Source organism: Callionymus lyra, chromosome 5 (genome assembly GCF_982586985.1).
Source record: "Callionymus lyra chromosome 5, fCalLyr1.hap1.1, whole genome shotgun sequence".
Taxonomy (NCBI): Eukaryota; Metazoa; Chordata; class Actinopteri; order Syngnathiformes; family Callionymidae; genus Callionymus; species Callionymus lyra.
The window spans coordinates 10,788,349-10,808,474 of NC_141822.1; the positions used below are offsets into that span (position 1 = coordinate 10,788,349).

The window sequence follows — 20,126 nt, forward strand, 5'->3', positions numbered from 1 at the left end:
TCGGTATAAGGTAAATAACCTACGTCTGGTACTGTATGTGTCGTTAGTCTCTGTGAAGTGGAGAGAATGTTACAACTAGGCAGAGAACACTTAGACAACGAGTGAAAGGATTGTGTCCCTAGAAACAGAGACGTCCCCAGATATGAATAGAGACTTGTGTAAATATATGACGTACAAAAAACAATGGTGGTGTTTTTCTATCACAGGTTCCAATATGAACTTGTTCGTTTGTGTTTGTCTCGCAGGTGATCAGGAAGGGCTGGCTGACCATCAACAACATCGGCATCATGAAGGGAGGAGCGAAGGAGTACTGGTTCGTCCTCACCGCCGAGTCTCTGTCCTGGTACAAGGATGACGAGGTAAGACGGTCACATGGTGACGTGTACTTGTACTTGATGTTGGTTACTTTATTACTTCTGCCAAGGAGATCGTCTGTGTTTGAACAAAATAACTTAAAGTAATAGTTCACCCAAAACTATCACTAAGAGTTGGGATTATTTTCAGAGTAATCTGTTCCTTTTTAAGAGATATAGACAACAAATGTTGTTCATTTTAATGTAGCGACTAGAGCTCAGTTGTCTTCGTCTTCATCCTCCTCCAAAAAGACACTTAAAAACATCCAAATACCTCCGTACTGCTCGTCTGTAACGTCTGGAAAACATAACAGTCTCCACTGGAAGAGCTCGCGATATTTACCCAGAGTTTCCTGTCCATGTAGCCTGTTAGCATCTGCTACAAACGATCCGTTGCTACATTAAAATGAACAAACATTTCTGCCAATATTTTTTTAAAAGGAACAGATTACTCTGAAAATAATCCTAACCCTTAGTCGACATGAAGGTGAGCAGAAATCACATTTCCACACAAATTTAAGGGGATGTTGTTAAGGTCAAAGGGACAAAACTAAGATTATAATCAGATACAGTTTTCAGTCTTTTACTCTGCGTGTGTCGCAAGTGAATTTCCGAGTTCTACTGCCACCTGCTGTCCCACCGAGCTAATTGCTGTCAATGATATTTCAAATGCTAAAAAAAAAGATATTGGATTATGTAAAATAAAAATATGGGGGTAGAAAGTATTTTGACCAAAACAGCAAGTATTTTTCAAACAATAAGGCGCACTGGGTTATGGGGTGTATTTTGTACTACTGCCTTTGCAAATAACCTTTACTTACTTACTTTGACTGTTGCAGTGTTGCTGTTATATTATGGAGCATTGCATTGTGTAGATTTCCTTTGTAAGGCACAACAGGAGGCTAATTGTTTTTTGTTTTTTTTTAGAATATGTAAGGATTTAACTATAAGTGCGCCTCATGGTCCAAAGAATACGGTAGTTGCCAGGCAACACAAGTGTTTTGAATCAAATAGAGGCCTACATAGAGGTCGATCTAATAATTAAATCCAAAGTAGGTTGAGCTATTTCTTGTTTCATACACAAAAACTTTCCCTTAATCTACATTTGGGGGGTTCTATAAAACATTGGAAAACAGCCACAGGAGCCACAAGATGGGGGACCCCGGTTTTGTCACCCGCCGCACGAAATACACACCAACATCGCTTGTGTTTTTTTTCGTTTTTAATGGCTTGTTCAACGCACTTGGACGAATCACTCTCATGTCCCGCTGAGCAGGTCTGTTCCTGCATCATCCTGCAAGTATTTTAACTGCACTTTTTGATGAGATCCTCAGAGGTTCAACGCTAGGAAAAACCATTCCGAGCGACTTCACTCGTGTAGGTTCACGGAGTTGTTGAGTCTCATTGTCTCCACGACTCTTCGCTGATATAATAATGTATGTGTGTGTGTGTGTGTGTGTGTGTGTGTGTGTTGCATAGGGAGGACCCCCCAGCCTGTCAGACGCTAAACCTGGTACACACATGTGCATACCAGAGTTCCCTACTCTGCCCTGGTCCTAATTACACACACACACACACACACACACACACACACACACACACACACACACACACACACACACACACACACACACACACACACACACACACACAAGCTGCTTCTAATAAACTCTCCTGAAATTGTGAAGCTGCACAATCGCTGGATAAAATCTCTCTAATTCAAAGCAAAGCAGAAAAGTTCACGTCGCTCTTCCGTCCTTTTTTTTTTTCTTCTTCTTACCTTTCACATCCTCAAAACGTCTCCTTGTCATCGGCGTGTCTGTCTGCTCGACTCTCTTCCTCACATGTGTTTCCCCTCTGCCTCTCTTTTTTTGTGTATTTATTTAAAGATCTGGGCAGCAAGGGTCCAGGGAGATCTTAAGTCAACACACAGTAATGGCGTTTAAGCCGCGTGCCAGAGCGAGGGCCCTGCGGTCCCAAAGAAAAAAAAAAAATGAAGAAAAAAAAGAGAAAGAAACAGAGAAATATTCCGTTATGTTTTCTATTCAGGCGTTTAACAGGGTCCAAGTCAGCCGTCTACCTGAGATCCTGGTTCTCATGAGGGCTTGAACTCACACGTGCATCTGGGCGGACACACACACACACACACACTTGATTAGGAGAATTCAATTCACTTTTTAAATCACATTTTTGCTTCATGAAAGTCTTTCAAATGGGTTTTATTGGCCGCGTTTGGTCGCGGGGAAAACCCTGGCTGTCGTCTGGCAACACGCTCTCACACCAGCCCTAGACACTAATAATAACTCCCAACCCAACTGATGCTGCCAGGATGTTTTGGTTAGTGTGTGTGTGTGTGTGTGTGTGTGTTTGAAACAAGGAACCTTCTGGTCTGTATTACCACATGACATGCCCATTCTTTGAATCCAGCTACTCAAAAGCAACATATTCAGTTATATAATGCACATAAAAAGACCCACATGACGTTGAGTTTATAGACTAGCTATCATTTCATCTCGGAGGCCCCAGAACTAGAAATGCTCTTTGTTACTCGGCTCAACATATGTCCGGCTGTGATAATCAGATTGTTTAATTCAATTAAATGAATGTTAAAAAAGTCTAAATCATTAGACTTTTCTTTTCCTTAATGATTTATTATAAATAAAATAAATATAAACACATTTTGTTCTATTGTTTTGACTGATGATTCTGTGGTGACTTAATAACAGTAGAATGTGTTTTATGTTTCTTTCATTAACTTTTGCATTTGAACCTATAAACAAAGCTTTTAATGCTTTAATGAAAATAAACGTTGGTGTTCAACACAGTCTGTTGAGTTACTCTGGTCAAAGGTCTAAATTAAATAATTATAAATAGAAAAATTTGATCTAAAAGTATTTCAGAGGTTCAACTGTATATATTACTGTATGTATATATTTACCACCTAAGATGCTCTTTTTTTCCTTCTCAAAACACAAACTTACGAAAATTTACGATAAATGCATCAATTTACTTTGGTTTCCAAAAGTTTCCAGATGAGTTTAATTACTTAATTCTAATTCTTGTTGCATTTGAATGAATATTGAGGACATTAAATCTATTTTGTAACTCTGGGTATTTGTCATATCTGACTCATATTCTAATACTTCTATTTTGATATGTATTTAAAGAAGAAAAAAAACATACTTAAGGAAAACAACTAAAGAAATAGTTAGTGAATGTAGAAGCTGCATAATTAAATTGCTTTAAATATTAGCTGATAATTGCAACAGTTTTAGTTTCAGTCATGAATTGTTCTTATTTCCCATTTTTCCATTCATGTTAAATGACTTTCTTCCACAATGCCAGACTCGCCCGGTGATCCCAGCTATAAACATCCCGGGGGAGGGTTGAATGGGAGCAGGAGCTTTAATACGTACTGCCCAGACTTATGTCAGAGACAAGGTGTGTGTGAGTGAGTGTGTGTGTGTGTGTGCTCTTGTGAACGTTCCTCCAAAGCGGATCATGATGGTTGCAGCGCTCTAAATGGAAACAGGCTGGTTTGTGGTTTTTCATTCCTGTGGATGTTACTGAGAGAGAGAGAGAGAGAGAGAGAGAGAGAGAGGGAGAGAGAGAGAGAGAGAGAGGGAGCACCGTGTGAATGTTTCTCTGCTTTTTGTGTGTGTGTTTCTTTTTTTAAAGGTACAAAACGCAGCAGGCTGACACCTCACAGGATGTAAGATAAACTGCAACAGAGTTGAAAGTAAACCATGCGGGGGGGGGGGTTGATAAGCTTAAAGAACCCAACATGATGTCACCTCAGGGTTGAGAGCTCCAGCTGCTATAGATAGACTCACAGAAGAAAAAAAAAAAGGCAAATAGACAATGAAAGGCTGGTGTTCTTTTTTTCTAAATTTGGCGTGGCAGGATTTCACCGTGACATTTGAGGTCGGGAAGCTCTGGACAGGGAAAGATGTAATTGAACGTTTTGGGTCGAAAGGAGATGTTGGCGGTTTGCTGTGTGCTTTGGTTCTCCTTCAACATCATTCTTTTGGTTCAGATATTTTCAGTTTTGTGGGGGAAAGCCAACATTTCAGAAACAGATTCACACTTTTTTATTCGTTTGATTAGTATTTACAAGCATGAAAAGGCAGAAAAAAGAACTGTTAATATTTGAGTTTCCACTGTAACTACACTATAACTGTAACTTCTTTGTTAATATAATCTTTTCAATAGACAATACACTTTAATTCTACCAGTTTTCTGGACATATCGAGCAAACTAACGGTTATAATGCCTGAAAAAAGGTTCACATATATCTTGTAAGAGAAATTCAGGAGTAGAAGTGACGTCCTCCTCTTGTTTCCTCTCCCTCGGCGGCCTGTCTCGTGTCTCCCCAGCCAGCCTAACCAATGTGCAGACTACTGTACAACCACTACTTCCTGAACAGGTAGTCTGAACACTGGGCAGGCGGGTCGGGCCTCAGGAGGCTTCTCGGTCTTCTCGACTGAACGCTGAAGAGCGTCGTCCTCACGTGAAGCGGTACTTACTTTTTGTCCGAAGAGTCGGCTGATGGAGCTGCTGCAGAAGAAGAATCATTAGATAGAGATAAAGTGATGGAGGATAATACAGACGGAAGGGTCGGGCGGTGGCGTTTTTTTCGGACTCGATACGTTCGCTCTTCAGAAGCAGCCCATCTGGAGAGGAAACGCACAAAAAAGTCAACGTTAATTGACGCGAAAGGCCGACCTAAGCCACGATATAAACTCACACCCTTGTCTCTCTGAACAATACCTGGATAAATACCTGGAATCCCGGCATCTTTGCTCCTGGTGTGTGTCGTGCCATTCCTCGCAGCATCCTCACCCTTCAACGCAAAGTTGGCAAAAGCAGACTTTGTCGTCACTCTGGTGAGTCCTCCGCAACATCCCTGAGTCAAAACAGACACTCCTGTTTCCATCGGGTTGGAGCGAGCGGAGGTTTGACGTGGCAACCGAGTGGCCACCAAGTTTCCCCTTCAGGAGACAGAAGAAGGAAAAGGGAAGGAGAGAGAGAGAGGAGATATGGAGGGAGAAGGAGGAGGAGCTCGCCTGCCCCCCATTTTTCCTCTCCTCTCTCCCTTCTTCTTCCTTTCTCTCCTCCCTCCGTCGTCTGCCCACTACCATTAACTTTCCCCCTTGCTGGCTTCTGAGGAGAAAGTGGAAGGTCAAAGGTGAACAGGAAGTGAGACGTTTTCGTTTGTGTGGTTTTAAAGGTCTTAAAGGAACGTTGTGGCAGTGGTTCGTCCCGTAAGGTCTATTGTTGACCGTCCTATCGTCTGTGTCCGAGGATACGGCGATTTCGGGATGTTTGAGTAATGGATCTGTTTGTCAGGTCGGGCCTGATGAGAGCAGAGGTTTCGTGGGCTTTGTAGCTGGAGAAGGAATGTCGGCGTTTTCTTGGCAAGCAGGAGGAGGCCTTGTAACAACTCCAGATGTGCAGCCCTGTGGTCTCCATCGCTCTCCTGCTCCCTCTGTTTTTACTTCTAAAGCTGATTTCCTCTCCCTGTCCGATGCGAATAAAGGGCCCTTTATGCAGTTCTGCAGACACACACTCACGCACACACACACAAACACACACACACACATGCTCTGGTTTTCATTTACCAGTAGTATGTCACTCTAACCCCCACCTTTTGTGTGAGAGCACTTGTGTGTGTACTGGCAATAAAAGTGTGTGATTCACAGTTGTAGCATCGTAGACTACCAGGCGTTTGCCTCTTTCAACTTTACCTTGAACCCACAATACAACACACTACAACAATGTACACTGTCTTTTTCTTTCCAACAGAACCCTTGATTCTTGAGTTAGCTAGAGTCGCGTTAAAAGATTATTACTCATTTAATTGGCCCCCGAAAAGCGACATTACACCCAGATCGTGCACACATGACTCACTAAATTAACATATTTTTGGGAATAAAAGACACATTTTTTCCTCAAAAATTAGAAGTCTGTCTTATAATCCTGTCCGGTATATGTAATAATTTGGGTTGTGTTTACTGATTTCAAACTGATTTTATACGGTAATCCTAATTAAAAACATAAAGTGCAACTTTGGTAAGCTACGAATCCAAAGCAAGACGTGCTTCATAGTAGCAAAGGAGGCTCGCGGAGCACTTTAAGGCTTCGTTGTCAGGGGACTTGATTTTGCGACTTAGAATCCAGTGTACCTTTATAGTACAATAAATACAGAACAGTGTTCATGGTTTATATTGTTTTTGCACCAGAAATGCTTTATACTTTACTTAGCCAAACTTCTATGACATTTCTCTTATATCCTGATCAAAAACTTTTTCTGTCAACTGAGAAAAATCTCTAAATTTAGGAAATTATGTCACAACACGATCTGGAGCTTGTAATCCATGAGTTTGTATCTTTTGGTTTAGACTATTGTAAGTTTATTTTCATGTCTTAACAAGAAGGATGTGTCTCGCCTACAGTTGATACAAAACTCTGCGGCGAGAATTCTGAGCCGCTCTAGTAGAAGAACTCACATTTCTACGATCCTTAAAACTCCTCACTGGCTGCCAGTTTCTTTCAGGATTAACTTTAAAAATTCTGGTTCTTACTTTCACATCTATTCATGGTCAGACCTTGCATCAGTAGATTCTGATCCAGACTTACACCCCAGCTCGGGCTCTGAGGTCTGTGGATCAGAATCTACTGATGGTTCCTGAACACGCTTCAGGACCAGAGGAGAGAAATCCTTCCAGACTGTTGCTCCTAAGCTTTGGAACGATCTCTGTGTTTGATGATCTACTGACTCCTTCAACAAACAAAGACATTTTTATTTGTGCTTTTCCCTGATTTTCTGGGACACCTGTGTTTGTCTTATGTGTCTTTAGTTTTTTTTAAATCTTTTTAGTCTTTAGTTATTTTTAAATATGTTTTGCTTTTGATTGTTCACTTACTTTGCTTACTTGTATCATTTTATCATAGTTATAATAATATAAAATAAACAGTAAATTTGTCGGTCCATGACTTGTGCCATGTTTAAAATGCTGGCCCCTGACATGGATGCTTTTATGTGTCAACCTTGAGTGGACGGCAATGACCTCCTTGTGACCTACTTGCACATACAGATTTAGTTCCCAAAAATGTGAACCCGTAAAAATACAGACAAAAGCAGCTTAACTTCCAACTTCATTGTCATCTTACACATAGCATGTACGCATATCTGTGTGTGTATGAGTGATTTGCTGCGTGTGCGTTCCTGCATGTGTGTGTCAAGGTGGTCAAGGCTTGTGTATTTGTTTTAGCTATGGTTTCTGATCCCCGAATCAAAGCGGCTCAATCCCAGGAGAGAGGAGTCAGCAGTCCTGCCAGAGGAGGAGGGATGTAATGGAGAGCCATGCATTCTGGAACAAAAAAAAAGAAGAACTTTTGAGAATGATTTGTTATCCAGAATGCAAATATAATTGACTCACAGACAGAGAACGACCAGTGGATCTTGGGTGTGGGGAGTGCTGCGGTCGCACAAACATTGTTTCCACTGTTTGGATGACCAGGCAGCTTCCTTTTCTGACTACTCATCAGAGATGTTTAAAATACTCAAATACTTTCAAAAGGCTGTTCTTTTGAAGCGCCGCAACTTTTTACTGTCAATATAACCAACCTTTATGTCACACTAAGGAATGTATAGTCACAGAGAGTATGTTAGACTATCGTTGCCAAACTACCTTGAAGCAATTATCTCTGGTTCTCATAGTGACGCGAGAAGTGACATGTGTTGAAGTTATAACTGACTGACAGGATGATTTTTAGAGTGTCTGTTCTTAACATTAGAACAAATGACAAAGTACAGGATCATGCAGGAGAATTGGAGGTACTGTGATTGGGTGGCTGGGCGGCAAAGCATTACAAGAGTAGGTTAACGTTTCTTAGAGAGAGGACACCTTATATGCGACGTTGAGTTTGCAAGTTCCAATATATGTTGCTTATTTGGTCCCTACTTCCTGGATTCATTTTAATGGAGGCATCGTACATACTCCATGTGCACATGAACATATGAATACTACTGTATTACCTCTCAGGAGAACTTCCATTCTCAGGTATACCTGATGTAACTTTCAAAAGTGTCTGTTAAAGGGCAACTTAAAACCCTACTCTCCTGACTCACTCACATGAGTCCAAGATGCAGTCGTTCATCATGACCATGTTTTGATTACTTTCTTATTACTTTATAAAGTCCCCCCCCCGACCCCATCTAAAATCTGGGCGAACGAGAGGTTACGAGATCAAAGACTATTATAACGTAAAAATGGTAAATCGATCGCAATAATATACTTTAAATAGTAATAAAGTACAAAGAGTCCCTTGGAGGTGGAGACTTCCAGGATTGATGACACGCAGTGACAGACCTCGGTGTTTGATGAATCACGGCAGATTGGGTGTGGTTGTGGTAAAGGGCGTCATAGCTCAGATTGTAGAGTGGCCGACTTGTGGTCAATTCCAGACGAGCAATACACTTTACCCTGATTGCTCCTGATGGTGGAGCTGAAAAACCCTACTCTCCTGACTCACTCACATGTTTCAAATGTTGAAGCCTCCCTTGCCTCCCTCCCGTGCTGCGTCACAGCCTACTCCCATCAGTGTGTGATCGTGCGTCTGGATGGGTGAATGCGTAACTTAGTGTAAAGTGCTTTGGGAGCCATTTTCCATTACCACAACCAAGATTTAATCTCCAGAAAAACAGTGTGTTTTCAGTGGGCGGGGATTACAGTCATTTTCTAATGTAAATATTACAATGGAAAGAGAGTTTTGTACAAACAGACACTGATGATTCACTTAAATCAACAAATGAGTTGCTATTTAATTGTTAACACTGTCTGCCATCCTGTTTATCCATTTATGTCATCATTCAAATCAGTCTCCTTGTTAAAAAAAATATTTTTCTCTTCCCATAATGTCATCCCTGGGATATTCATAAAAAAAAAAAAAGTACACATTCCTCCGGTCTAATTTTTTGTTTATGTTGTGCCTTGTTTTACCTCGTCTATTAAGTTGAGGTCTGGCAGAGAGGCCGTGCAGCCACATCACTTCCAACCGCATTCCTGTTGACAAGATAGACGTGCTAAGTGGAAGCAGCTCTGAAACTGAGAGAATATATGGCAAAGAAAAGGTCTTCACTGAGTAACAAGGGATTAGCATAAGACAAGAAACCCAGATATCAGAATGGCTGGAAAACTTTACTTCCATTTCTGAGAAAGATACAATTTATAACTGTGTTTTTTAACATGGATTTCTTCTCCTCTTCTGGTTGAATTCAGTCTAATAATTAATGTGACCGTCTATTGGTGGACAAAAGATGAACAATTTTCAAAAAATCAGATTTTCATGGAGTCAGGAATCATTGAAGGTTGGAACTCGTTGGCGGAGTTTGAGTTCTGCGTCATATCAAAAACATTGTAAATCAAGAGACACGCTTGGAAGTTGGATTAAAGAAAATAATGTTATAATTTGAAACAGAGAATGGAAATGATCAAGGAAAAATAGAAGAATGTTTAGTCAGCATGTTGACGTTATTGAACTATTACCAATAAATTATGGTATTTCAGCTTTTTTTTGTTGCTCAAACCACGAGGACAATTATTTGTTGACAGTGATTTATTCGTATCCAAGGAAAACAATTCAACATTTTTAATAAAAAATATATTTAATGTTTTAAACCTTAATTCTTTTCCCCTTCATACTATAATAAACAACACAAAAAAGCCAAGTAAAACAAGTATGTTTCCAATTGTACCATCAAATGCAAAAATAGTTTGTTTTCCAAGAATGTTTTTAGTGTTTTAATGAATGTATACAATCTTTTCAGCTCATAAAATACACAGAGATAACAGAGTTAGAAGTGAGCAACTCTTTTTGTTGTCAGATATTTGAATAAACCATTCTTAAAGTCTGTATTTTAAATAACAGATTTCAACTATTTTAAGGTCTGTGGCAGCAAAGCTGATGCATATGAGAAAAAGCGGTTGTTTAGTTATTTCCTTCGCTTCTTTGTCGGGTGTGGTTGTTCGACAGCTAAGGAGGACTTAAGGATCTGCGGGTACGCAAGTTGGCAGCTTGGCTTTTAAAAATAAAAGCGTGCGCGTAGGTGGCAGGGAGGAACCTTTATGAGAAGACAGAACTCGCTTGTACACACTTCAGACAAAGATTCAGCCGGGTTTAAGGATCCGAGGCAGTGTTAACATTTTCTACTCTCTGCTCTGTTGTCCACAAGGGGGCATTCTGCAAAAAAAGATTTGAAGTCTTTCGATTTTTGAGTCGCTGACCTAACATGTACAAACTGCGGTTATTGTTTTCAAATAAATGACTTTCATTTAAGAAATAAATTAAAATTGCAACTATTAAATGTGACTCTGTTTGCATTGTAACTTAACAATACTGACTCCTTCAAGAAACATCTTAAGACGTTTTTATCTGTTCAGGCTTTTCCTTGATTTTCTGGAACTCCTGTTGTGTTATCAGTTTTATCTTGATCTTTAAAGTATATACTTTATTGAATATTGTTTTGATTGTTAAAGCGCTTTGTGACCCTGGTCTGGAAAAGCGCTATATAAATAAAAATTACTTACTTACTTACTTACTTTCAAATACAAAACTCATGTTGACAAGTTACTCTACAAGCAACAAATACACTCAAGGTAATCCTCCCTCTATCGCTATAGAAGAGAGATAGTCCTATAATCTCATGTTGTGGATTAGCATCGTGTCCAATATGAACTAAAAAGGCTGTAATGGAAGTTGAAAAATAAAATTCCTTTGTCGCTAGCAGTGCCTGGATTCAGCTGTTGTCTTCCTGATGAGCTGTATTGTCTGCAGTTAATACAAAACTCTGCACCGAGAATTTTGAGCTGCTCTAGTAGAAGAACTCACATTTCCCCATTGCTTAAAACTCTGCATTGGCTGCCAGTTTCTTTCAAGGTCAATTTTAAAATTCTGGTTCTTACTTTCAGATCTATTTATGGTCAGACTTTCCATCAGTAGATTCTGATCCAGCCTTACACCTCAGCTCGGGCTTCTGTGACTCCTGTGTTTGTCTTATTTATTGGCTTTGTAGGTATTTTTAAACTGTGTATTGTTTTTGATTGTAGAGCTTTGTGACCCTGGTCTAGAAAGGCGCTTTACAAATAACTATTACTTGCTTTCTTACCGATGCATTATTACGACCGTCTTTATAGTCTTAAACAGTGGTTTACAAAGAAGTCTGGGATCCCCCCTGACAAGGGGGTCATGAAAAGAAAGTAAAAATCCTAACAGATGAAGAAAAATACAAACCACTGGACTTAGCATAACAAACAAGTTCACATCCCACCTTGTTTAAAATATAGTCCCTGTTGAAACTGATATAACTGAATAAGACAAGTCTCACTTGATTGATACACATTGAATTATTTACCCACTAAATATGTTCAGTGTGATAAATATGTTCAATAAATATTTTGACTGAACATTATTTACCACCTGTGGCAAAACATGATCGTTTTTGAATTGGAAAATGGGATTTTTAAGAAAATCCACTGCATATATAATGTTCTTATTAAAAGTATATGTGTGTTAGATCTGTTTTGTGTGGAAAAACACACACTTAACATTTTTGCCATACCAGCTGACCACAGTTCTGACTCCTCTTGAGTACCCGTGTCAGTGGTTTGTGGTGATGTTTGAGCCGGCCGAACAAAAAGTATATTTATATTTTAACAGGAAATTAACTGGTCATTTTTCGAGGCTCAATCTGTACTTATTCTCTCTTTGTTTGTCCTCCATCAAAACACTTTAAATTCCTTCCTTTACCATCAAGTGTTTCTGATCGTATCTGTTTCTTATCTTAAACACTGACAACTTTATAGATCATCGAATCAACATGAACATGAAACTACTTTGATATTGCGACAACCATCAGCCGGGCCACAAAAAAATGACTTCGCATCACTAATGACGCCACCTACTGACCTCTAAACAACACGACACTGCTTCATGAAGCCTTGTCAGCCCATCACTATATGGCGGCCCCACAAGGCGTAAAAATATGAGTAAAAATAAATCGTATAGAGTTTGTGCTTCACTCATTTCCACTAGTTCACAGGTTTATTTTTTTTACAGTAAACTTGACTTAAACAAGCGTCTTGACATGTCAAAAGCAACAAGCTAATTTTTCTTTTGAGAAAAAACTATCTTTTTGTCAAAACAATGCACATTTCAGACGGAAATTCTAGATAAAACAAGGGTTGATGAGTCAAGGTTGATGAGTCAAGGTCTTTGTTTTCTTCAAAACAAAAAAATCAACGGGCGTAGAAGATAATTTAGGAACCAGCTGTCCCGCCATGTCGTAAAAGTGTGTTTTTTAATGTGGAATGATTGTATAAAGTTGTGTGACATTGATAAGCTCGACAAAAACACACTTTCAGATTAAACCTCCCCTTCTATGTTCTCTCATGTCGGGTGGAGCACAACGATATGTGTATTCGCTAAATATTTGGGCGCTCCTGCCAGAATGCTGTGCACGTGTAACTTCAAAGAGTGTGTACTTGCACACATGAGAGTGTTTAAGCTCATGTGTGAGCGTTTAATAGATGCTTCATAGATACAATTAGGCTCCATTTTAGATTATATCTATTTCACACACAGAGAGGAAGTCATTGGCGTTTTGATGGACGATCAGGTGTCGCCGCGACGATCATTACAGGCTTCATCCAGCTGTGATTGTGGTTCCTTGTAATGACTTGACACTGACACAAACGCTGGCATGTATGTGCGTTGGTGGTCAACAATGATTGATCAGATGTCTCTGGGAGGATCCAGGGTTGTTACGCTGACCGTGAGCAGGTCATTTACTACTTAGCAATTAGCTGCCAAACAGGAAGCTATCGCTAACCGGCCAGCCTGGACTTTACTGGACCACTGAGGGAATGTTCTATTGTTAGGGTCACACAAGACCTTCAACTGGTCTATAGCACCATTTATCAACCCATGTCAGGCATTTACTACACGATCAGGAGACATTTTTAAGTAACTAAAGAGCCACTCATAAGACACGGAACCAAATAATTACCCATGTGCGGATGTTTACAGTAGAACTGTGTATTATACTAATTACTTTCTTACTTACTATTTACAAGGATCTGGAGATACGATAAGTATCACACTACAGGGACAACGATACAATATTTTATTGATATATCGGGAAATGGTGATATATTCGGTATTGTCTGGTGTTGCAGTATTTAAAGACCACATGACTCTTGATGAAGTCGTAACTGCTTTTGTTTGTTTAAAAACCAAAATATGTCCAAACATCAGCTTTAAAAGCTGCTGGAGTCGCCTGTATCCTCTCGTCCTCAGTCAACGCTGGGATCTCAAAGGATTTCAGGAAAAAACGAATGAAGATTTGCATGTTAATTTCCAAATCTAATTATTTGGATTCAAACGCAAGTTATTGAAATATGAACCATAAAAGTCTGCTGTAGTAAAGTACTATTTTGTAGCAATTTTTTTGAAAAGCAAAATAAAATTGATACTGTGTTGTCGAGTATTAGGAGGAAAAAAATCATGTGATATCTCTCTGAATTGATATTTTAAACACCCTAGTTTACAGCAGAAACTTCCTTTGAACCTTTTACCTAATATACAAATTTGCATTGACATGTCTTGAAAAACTGTAATAGATGCAAAGGTTTTTTTTGGAGATTCTAACGATAACATTAACAAGTGATTATGCTTCATTAACAACCACAGTTGTATTCTTATGGAGACTGGGCTGGGGGGCACGCTGGGGGGTCTTTCAGCAGTTTTTTTCTAAACGACAAATACGATTTTTATTGTGTTTTGTTCTTTAATGTTTGGGCTCAATTTTTATCTTATTTTATTTAAGAAATCTGTTCCTTATTTATATATACCTGTATATATAAATAATAACGTTAAACTTGATTATCTTTGTTCCTTAATCATCTGATGTTGAAGAAAAATGTTGAGAATTCTCTGCCTGCACTCATATGTGGACGATGAATGAAGGATTAAAGAAAATCATATCATAGAATAGATGAAAACAATCCCCTGTTGTGTGTTGTTCTATTTGTCATTTTAGTTTGGTTTATGAACGTATGAATTCCCAGTCATTTAATCGTGGCTCATAAAAACTAGTTTCAAACACCGTTTGGCAAAAGTGAATTTTCTAAGAAGGATTTAATGGTCGACTTATTCCAAAGAATTCATTGTTTCTGGGAAATAAAGAGCTGCTCTGTTGTCGTGTTTGTGTTTCAAGTTCTACTCACAACTTATTTTGTTCTCTGAGGTCTTTATATCGGAGCCGTGTTCTGTCCTCGCTTGGCTTGTGACCGCTTTTTATTACAAGTCATCCTGATGTGCTTCTCAAAACAAAGATTTGTTTTTAGAAAAGGATTTGAAATTGATGACAAACCATCGTGGTGTCCGACTGAAGTTTACCCCGATTCAATAATAAATCTGTCCGCTGTCTTCAGGGATTCCTTTTTCCCCTTTTCGCTCTCTAAAGTGGGAGGGGCTTAACGTGAAACAGCCAATCAGGAACGGAGATCTTCGTAACACAGAACTTTTTCAATCAAGCAGGTTAAATATTCTCAGAACAAGTCTAACAAATGGCTGCTTGTGATTCTCTCGCCTCTGCTTTCGATAGAAACATGGCGTCAGAGCGACTCGCGGTTCGATTAACTCGTACGCCTCGTCTCGGGGAAGGAATCCTTCGTCTCATCAGACGTGTTGAAAACGACGTGCGCTTCTGCCAAAAAAAAAAGCGTTTTCCTTCGCGTAACAACGTTGAACTTTTAGAGTCTCGGCCGCGGAAGAGCGAAGGGGAAAGAAGTGGAGGGAGGTGAGGAGTCGGGTTGTGAAAATTGCCGCTGGCCGCCACCCAGGGCCCGGTCTTTGCGGTAATGAAGGGTTAGAGGCAGAGTTATTGCTCCCAGATGCCGTGTGGCTTCTTTGATGCACAGCCCGAGTCACCAGGACTTTTCTATCAGACTCCCAGCACACATACCAGCGATACATGCCGCTCTTAAAACAACATGGACGCCGTAAACGCGGCTGTATCTTTCTGGGTTTCACCCGCCGAACGGCTCCGATTTGTTTCATGGTGTTAATTGGCTACGGTTTGTGTCGAGCCCTCGCGGTGTGTGTACGTGTTCATTTACGAGGGTTTTTTTTCCCCCCCTGGCCTACCTTTTGAACCTTCAGAGACTCAGTTGGAAGATGCACATGGAGATGTAATGTATGTTTATAAACCCCAAAGTGAACTTTCTCTGGCTTTTCATAATGAGTCTGCTATTACTCACTAACAAAACAAAACCATGGAAAGTTCTTTTGCTCAGAGAACTGCTAGTGTACCAACCACATGTTGTGTGTGTGTGTGTGTGTGTGTGTGTGTGTGTGTGTGTGTGTGTGTGTGTGTGTGTGTGTGTGTGTGTGTGTGTGTGTGTGTGTGTGTGTCATACCTCCCGTTTACTCTTAAGATTTCTATTTTCGCTTGTGTTTTCTTTCTTAGTGTAGCGGGTATCCATCCATTCAGTGTTCCAGTCGTAAAAACACATGATGATACCTCGCTCAAAAAAGTTTGTCTGGAGTTTTAAGTTACTTCAAATGAAATGGATCAATTGGTTGAAATGAAAATTAACTACAACAGTACAAAGACTTAATAAAGCACTGAGGGGGTGGATTCCTCTGCCAAGGAGCTCATTTCCTACAACTTAAAAAAACACAAGATAAGTGCTTAATATAAGTTAAATTTTCCCTTATTTTACTTGATATACTTACTGCCTGTCTAGTAATAATGTTTCCTAAATACTCTAGAATTCATCAATTAACTGATAAGTGGAGATAAAAAGATGAATAACTAAATTAGAGTGGTTTTCAGAATGGTTAAAAGACATATTTCTTATAATTATAGTTTTAAGAACATCCTGAAAAAATCACACCAATCTTGTGCTTTTGCTAGAATCATTTGTTCATCTGGTTGATGGTTAAAAAACTTTGGGAAAGCGAAAAATGTTCCTCTCAAAGCAGGCGTGTCGAACTGAATCTCACAGTTTTTTTGAGCAGAACAAAATGCTTGAGTCCTCAATATTGTATTTTTGTTCTCTGAGGCTCAATATTTGAATAATGTTCATTATGTGTATGAACAATTATCTACTCGATAAAGACACAAAAACGGACTTGGTTTGCTAGATTTGGCTCCTGGGCCAAGAGTTTGGCACATATGTCTTCAAGCGACAATACTACTTTAAAATGTGTTGTTTTACTTTTAAAAATATTGTAAAGTTGGCTATATAATGAACATCAATGACTCAGGAAGTAGAAGTAGCTTGTATTTTAACAATGTTCTTTGCCTGGAAGACTCTTTTCATATGACTATTATTAAGATTCCTCATGCTGCATTTGGCAACGACGCATCAACATTTTTCTGACGCTCACAATCTCATTTGAAATGTACGTATTGTTGCTTTAAATCAATACATTCACTCATGCTGTGCTTAAGATTTTTCGTTCTATTAAAACAAGCCTTTTTTTTTTTTCTTTTTTAAACTTGCAATGAAATATTTTCTTTCATTTCTTCCACCACTTCTGAGACCTCATTGCAAACTCTTCATCCCGGTTTGCTCCGCTCTTACTTCACTGGCTCTCCTTCCCAAATCCTTTTTGGCAAAGACAGAGGAAAATGTATGAATCAGTCAGACTGGAGAAAGAAAAAAAAAAAAAAAAGAAAAAACGAACGAGGGAACAACCGAGGGGGACGGTGATAAATAGCGCGAGGAAAGGAGGAAGTGGAAGACATAGAAATAGTGAAAAGAAAATAAGAGGCGAGGGATGCGAGCGAAGGACAACGACCCCTGTGACCTCGCTTATGTCAGCAGTCTGAAGACTTGTGTTGCAGACACCTGAATGTACCAATCCAGGCAAATGTGCTTTTTATGGGGGGTTAGGGAAAGGGAGTGGGGGGGGCGGAGGGGGGGGTGACCATTTGACTGCACAGGTTATAAATCCTTTGATGAAGGAGCTTTAGCGCACACACACATACACACACACACACACACACACACACACACACACACACACACACACACACACACACACACACACACACACACACACACACACGGGTTTGGGCAGGGCAGGCCTGTGGTCAGCCTTCCAGATGGTTTTAAGGTTAGTTAGAGACTTCAGTCGCAGCTTCTCTTCACAAACCAAAGTACATGTGTGTACGTAAAATATATGTTTAAAGAACCTCATCTCGCTCTATTTTTAGTCGCGTCGTCTTGGTTCTAATTTTACTGTCCAGAGTTTCAAAAAAAAAGACACATATAGAAGTGTGTGTTCAGTGTAGAGAGGAGAAGATCTTCGGAGGATGGGACTGGAGTGATTAAATTCAAGGTTCCCTGATTCACAAATAGCTGGAAGTCTGGAGATCATATGTTGCACATTTACAAGTACAAAAGTTGGAAACGTTTCTGCTTTTTTTTTCTCTCCTCCTGCTCTCTCTCTCCTGCTCTCTCTCTCTCTCTCTTTGCAGTATGTGTTTCTCATTTGTTGCTCGGCCTCTTTTTTTAACCTCCACAGTCCTAATCAAAACCACAGACAAGAGGAAGGCACACACTCTCATTCATGCCTTTCCCTTTGTTCACCACTTTGACATTTCATTACATCTTGCAACGTTTCACCTACTTCCCTTTTTTTATATTTCAAATCCGGATTTTACATTTTACAATAGCTGATAAAATAATGATCTCCCACACTTTTTCTTTTTACTGGGATGAATTAAAAGCGTTAAATAAAAAAGTTTTAATGATCGCAATGATTCTCATGCTGCTCTCTGTCGCCCTCTGCAGGAGAAAGAGAAGAAGTACATGCTGCAGGTCGACAACCTGAAGCTGCGGGATGTTGAGAAAGGCTTCATGTCCAGCAAACAGATTTTTGCGCTTTTCAACACCGAGCAAAGGTATTTTAACCGCAGAATACCCGAAGGCAATGGTGTGGAAGCACATTATCATACAAATAAATAAAGTTGGGTTAAAATAATCAAAATATTTTTAAGTTAAAAAGAAAAGAAAGAGACTCACTATGAAAAGGGAATGATTTTTGTGAACTTCTTATTTAAAATGATGCTTTTTGACTCTTGATTCAAGTAATTTTCAGATCCAAATCACTTTGGTTTTATTATTTTAATCAAATAAATGTGTTTTATATTTTGAAATACTCACAACTTACTATACTGGGATGCAAAAATTATATATATATATATTACTTTTTCGTAAAAATAAATTGTAATAAAATATTTTCCTACGACTTTAATCTTGTAGTAAAGTATATTCCTACTACTTCAATCTTGTACTAAAGTATTTTCCTACCACTTTAATCTCATAGTAAAGTATTTTCCTACAAATTATATATATATATATATATTACTTTTTTGTTTACCTAACTTCTGGTTTGTTGTTCTTTAACTTTTTTTTTTGTAGACCTGGTGGCAAGTGGCTCTCATACAGAGAAGCATAAATAAAGCAATTTTTTTTGTTATCTGACGACTGGTTCCTCCTGCAGGAATGTGTACAAGGACTACCGTCAGCTGGAGTTGGCCTGCGAGAGTCAGGAGGACATTGACGCCTGGAAGGCCTCTTTCCTGCGAGCTGGAGTCTATCCCGAGCGTGTCACGGTAATTTATTGAAAGATATAAACGTGAGCTTTGTAATCCTGTGCGTTCCCTTAAGTGTTTCATATTTGACTGGAAGCTGGACCTGAAATGGAGGCTATGGAACTCACAAGAAAGATAAATACACATTTGTATGCTAGTCCAGATATAAATGTAGCCGATCTCTAACATTTAAATCAATTTTAAATGCATTTTATTTCCATCTGATTATCCCTTGCATAATGGAATATTGCTTTTTCTCATTTTTAATATACTGAATTTCTTAGTTTTTCTTTGGGAGTGTAGAGAGAACCAGGTTTATTTCTGCTCCTGCTTTTCATTTGGCAGCTCTCACATGTTTTATATTCCTGAAGATAATTTCATTTGCTTTTTTGAAAACAGCAGCTCCATGACTGACCTGTTTTATGTTCTTAAATAAGGCTCCTCTAGATAAGAAACCTTTTGAAGTGAAGGAAAGTAAACGAAAGAATGATAGCGAGAACCACCACTGTGTGAATCAATGAAATCTATATTAAAAATAAACATCAAACTGTGGATTCATACGTGTTAAGATGAATATCAATGTCGTTGCAAACCATGTGGTGATTTGTGTCTCAACATTTTCATTGTTGTTTCGTCTCTCATTTTAAATCTGTCTTCTTCTCAACGTCCTCGTTCTTCATTGCAGGAGAAAGAAGGAAAGGTACGTTCACTCCATCCTCGTCCACCTTCGTTCATCCATTTTCTGCACTTCCTCGTAGACTCATTACATGAATGTAATGAAATGAGTTCCTTTTTATTTTAGTTTAAATGCTTTGGGACAGCATGTGTAGAAGAAAGTAAAAATAAAACAGAATTAAATTGAATTTATGATGTCATTTTTAAGGTATGTTGAGAGTCAACAAATTGTTAAAATGGAATTTAAATCCTTTTATTGACACTCAACTCACCTTGTGTGCAAAATGCTGACGAATTCAATGAAAATTGTTTTATTTTTCGAGTGATTTATTCTTTAATTTTGTTTCCTAGTAAATAAAATAATTTAAAAAAAGTTTTTTTTAAACATTAAGACGATAAAAGATTGAATTATAGTTAATTGATTA

The 20,126-nt window shown here is 38.9% G+C and overlaps 1 protein-coding gene across 4 annotated transcripts in view; it reads left to right on the plus strand.

The window, feature by feature from the left end:
• dnm1a (dynamin 1a) overlaps positions 1-20,126 on the plus strand; it is a 54,485-nt gene that overhangs the window by 26,556 nt on the left and 7,803 nt on the right. For 2 of the 4 annotated variants that reach the window (XM_087790758.1, XM_087790759.1), the window contains exons 15-18: positions 246-359; positions 18,224-18,333; positions 18,936-19,047; positions 19,712-19,726. In XM_087790758.1, coding sequence (XP_087646884.1) covers positions 246-359; positions 18,224-18,333; positions 18,936-19,047; positions 19,712-19,726 — 351 coding nt within the window. The remainder of the gene's footprint in view (positions 1-245; positions 360-18,223; positions 18,334-18,935; positions 19,048-19,711; positions 19,727-20,126) is intronic. The other 2 variants (XM_087790761.1, XM_087790760.1) reach the window with 1 other exon arrangement.